Genomic DNA, 3,946 nt, shown 5'->3' with positions numbered 1-3,946 from the left:
TATTCTGGGCGTATCTTACCCCTGTTACAGTTTTCTGAAAACAAGATTTGTGTGTTTGTGGGCTTGGGTGGTTGGTGGGTGCTCTGCTGTGGTTTGCTCCTTCTCTCCTATCAAACATCTATCAGCCTTATCTCTCCTCCTTCTTTTCTTTGTATGTTACTCTCCAGTAACACCTCTTATCTTCGGCATCTATATGACCTATTTGTGTTGCAAGTTCCGTAAAACTGTAACAACAACTCCCCTACCGCTGTGGCTCTCACCAAACAGGGCTTGTTTCAGGAGGAGATCTTTGAGCCTTTCTCCGACAGAGGTCAAGTGTCAGGGGTCGGTGCATGCCATCCACCATTTCTGGGTTCTCTTTTGATTGGATTATATGGATGCTCTTTCTGTTTTCCTGTTTGTTGTGTTGGATTCTTGTTCACAGAGACGTCTGTATCAAAGGAAGAGTTTGGATATTTTTTTGTCTCTTATTTTTGCTTTGCTGATTCTTGGAAGTTGTTTTGTGGTATTGGGCCATTGATCCTTTCCTGAAATGTTTGTGGGGAAACTTTTTTTGTTGTTGAAAAAAATCTCACAAAAACTAACTTGTTTTCAGTTTGCTTGTTGCTGCTTGATTTTCTGTTGTGTTTGATGTCCAAAGTTGGGCGAGGGAGGGAAAGAGTGGGTGGTTGGTGGGTGCTCTGGTGTGGTTTGCTCCTTCTCTCCTATCAAACATCTATAGTCCTTATCTCTCCTCCTTCTTTTCTTTGTATGTTACTCTCCAGTAACACCTCTAATCTTCAGCACTTATATGACCTGTATGTGTTGCAAGTGCTGTAAAACGAACAAAAAATCATGTACCGCTGTGGCTCTCACCAAACAGGGCTTGTGTCAGGAGGAGATCTTTGAGCCTTTCTCCGACAGAGGTCAAGTGTCAGGGGTCGGTGCTTGCCATCAAACATTTCTGGGTTCTCTTTTGAATTGGATTTTTAGATGCTATTTCTGTTTTCCTGTTCCTTTTGTTGGATTCTTGTCAAAAGAGACGTCTGTATCAAAGGAAGAGTTTATATACTTTTTTGTCTCTTATTTTTGCTTTGCTGATTCTTGGAAGTTGTTTTGTGGTATTGGGCCATTGATCCTTTCCTGAAATGTTTGTGGGGTAACTTTTTTTTGTAAAACAAAAAAAACTTTCAAAAAAACTTGTTTTCAGGTTTTGTTTGCTGTTGCTTGATTTACTGTTGTGTTTGAATTTTTGGAGGAGGTTGGGGGGGGGGTGAGGGGTTGGAGTTTGGCGAGAGAGGGAAGGAACGAGAAAAGGAAAGAGAAAGGGAAGGAAGGAAGGAAGGAAGGGTTGGTGGGTATGCTATTGTGTGGAAAGTCTGCTTGTTTCTCGTTGGTCTCCACTTGTTTGTTGGGAGCCAGCTGGACTGCTCATGTCATTTTGTGGGAGTTTTTACAGTGGACAGATGCAGTGGTTTTCTTTCAACACTGTATGGGGAGGTTGTGGGTGGTTGGAGGGCGCCACTTTCTTACATTTTGGCAGCACTATATGACAGTTGTTGCGTTGATGTGCTTCATTTATTTAAACGAACATTTGTGTCTGTGGATGTATCTACTGGACATCCAGTGTGTCTGAGAGTGTGTCTCTTCATGTTGTCTGTGTGTATGTCACAGTGGATGTACCTACTAGACACAGTACATCAGGCTCTGGGATGGTGTGTGTGTGTGTATGTGTGTGTGTGTGTGTGTGTGTGTGTGTCTGACAGTGTGTCTCACCATGTTGCCTTTGTGTATGTCACAGTGGATGTACCTACTAGACACAGTCCACCAGGCTCTGGGATGGTGTGTGTGTGTGTGTATGTGTGTGTGTGTGTGTGTGTGTGTGTGTGTGTGTGTGTGTGTGTGTGTGTCTGACAGTGTGTCTCACCATGTTGCCTTTGTGTATGTCACAGTGGATGTACCTACTAGACACAGTACATCAGGCACTGGGATGGTGTGTGTGTGTGTGTGTGTGTGTGTGTGTGTGTGTGTATGTGTGTGTGTGTGTATGTGTGTGTGTGTCTGACAGTGTGTCTCACCTTGCTGCCTGTGTGTATGTCACAGTGGATGTACCTACTAGACACAGTCCACCAGGCTCTGGGATGGTGCGGTCTGAGCTCCGTGGACCCAGGACTGACGGCCGAGGTGGTACTCCGTCTAGCCATGGTGTATGAGAGCAGTGCGCAGCTAGACTCACTGGATGGTATGTATTTCTGAAGAAAAAAATCTTACACAGCCCCTCCCCACTCCTCCTTTTTTTTCTTTCCTATCAAACATCTATCGTCCTGATCTCTCCTCCTTCTTTTTTGTGTTTGTTACTCACTTGTAACACCTCTAATCTTCGGCACTTATATGACCTTACTGTGTTGGAAGTGCCGTAAACCTAAAAAATCATGTTGTCATGTCTATTTACAGTCATGTATGTCTTGTACGGTAGTAGAAGTGTTTCGCCCCTCCCCCCCCACCCATTGCTATGTTTATTCACAGTCATGTATGCGTTGTAATAAAGTGTTACACCCTTCCTCCCTTCTCCCCCTTTTGTAATGTTTATTCACAGTCATGTATGTGTTGTAATAAAGTGTTACGCCCTTCCTCCCTTCTCCCCCTTTTGTAATGTTTATTCACAGTCAGGTATGTGTTGTAATAAAGTGTTACGCCCTTCCTCCCTTCTCCCCCTTTTGTAATGTTCATTCACAGTCATGTATAAAATGTAGTAAAAGATGCCTGTCCGAGACAATCATCTGTACAAATGACCCCTTTTTACCCTTGAGGTTTTTTGTCTCTGTTATTCTTACTTACTTTATACTTTATCCGTCCTCTTGTCCCTCTAGGGCGTCGAGGCGAGAAAGAGCTTTTTGTCTCTAGCAAGTTTGATGTCCTGGCTGGCTTTATGTTATTTGTATACTATAATGGCACTGTCCAAGACATCCACCTGTCTAAGACAACCGCCTTTTTTACTCGATGGTGGGTGGTCATCTTGGACAATTTCGACAGCGATCTGTGGGGAATGCGTCAGTTATTGTTTCCCTTTGTTGTTGCCAGGCCGAGGCGCTGATGCCTACGCCAGTTTTGATTTTATCACACCGAGGAGCGCTCCCCAGACTCCACATGGTAACTCTCGCACACACACAGATACACACTCTCGCACATACATGCACACACTCTTGCACACACACACACGCACACACACACAGATACACACTTGCACGTGCTCACACAGATACACACTCTCGCACGCACACGCAGATACACACACACATACAGATACACACTCTCACACACACATGCTACGCACAGATACACTCACACACACAGATACACACTCTCGCACACACATGCACACTCACACACACAGGTACACACTCTCACACACACATGCACACACAAACGCACAGATACACACTCTTGCACACACACATACAGATACACACTCTTGCACACACACATACAGATACACACACACACACACACACACAGCGTTTTGAGTGTGCAGTGCTGTGTGGTCACATAGACTCAGTAGTAGAGTGCTGTGTTTTGCCGAGCGTGTGTTGCCTTCTCCTCCCTGGTGCCCATGGGTGGTTGGTGGCTGCTCTGGTATGCTTTGCTCCTTCTGTCCTATCAAGCATCTTGCGTCATTATCTCTGCTCCTTCATGTCTTTGTATGTTACTCGCTAGTAAAATCTCTAATCTTTGGCGTTCATTTGACATATTTGTGTTGTAAGTGCTGTAAAACTATTACTCCGTCTTTTCTCATATTCCACCTTTTATTTTTCACTTTGTCCTCTTATGAGCTTCTTCATTCTTCTCTCTCTCTCTCTCTCTCTCTCTCTCTCTCTCTCTCTCTCTCTCTCTCTCTCTCTCTCTCTCTCTCTCTCTCTCTCCTCACATTCTCCCTCTCCCTTTCCTTTTCCCTTCTACTTTCATCTCT

General features: G+C 44.5%; 1 protein-coding gene across 1 annotated transcript in view; it reads left to right on the top strand.

The window, feature by feature from the left end:
- LOC101852981 (cilia- and flagella-associated protein 54) overlaps positions 1-3,946 on the top strand; it is a gene marked incomplete at its 3' end in the record, with an annotated part of 64,122 nt that overhangs the window by 16,873 nt on the left and 43,303 nt on the right. The window contains 2 exon segments of the mRNA XM_035973523.1: positions 2,083-2,221; positions 3,061-3,128. Coding sequence (XP_035829416.1) covers positions 2,083-2,221; positions 3,061-3,128 — 207 coding nt within the window.

The sequence above is a fragment of the Aplysia californica genome, unplaced genomic scaffold (assembly GCF_000002075.1).
Source record: "Aplysia californica isolate F4 #8 unplaced genomic scaffold, AplCal3.0 scaffold01356, whole genome shotgun sequence".
NCBI lineage: Eukaryota > Metazoa > Mollusca > Gastropoda > Aplysiida > Aplysiidae > Aplysia > Aplysia californica.
This window is presented reverse-complemented; position numbering and strand designations above follow the sequence as displayed.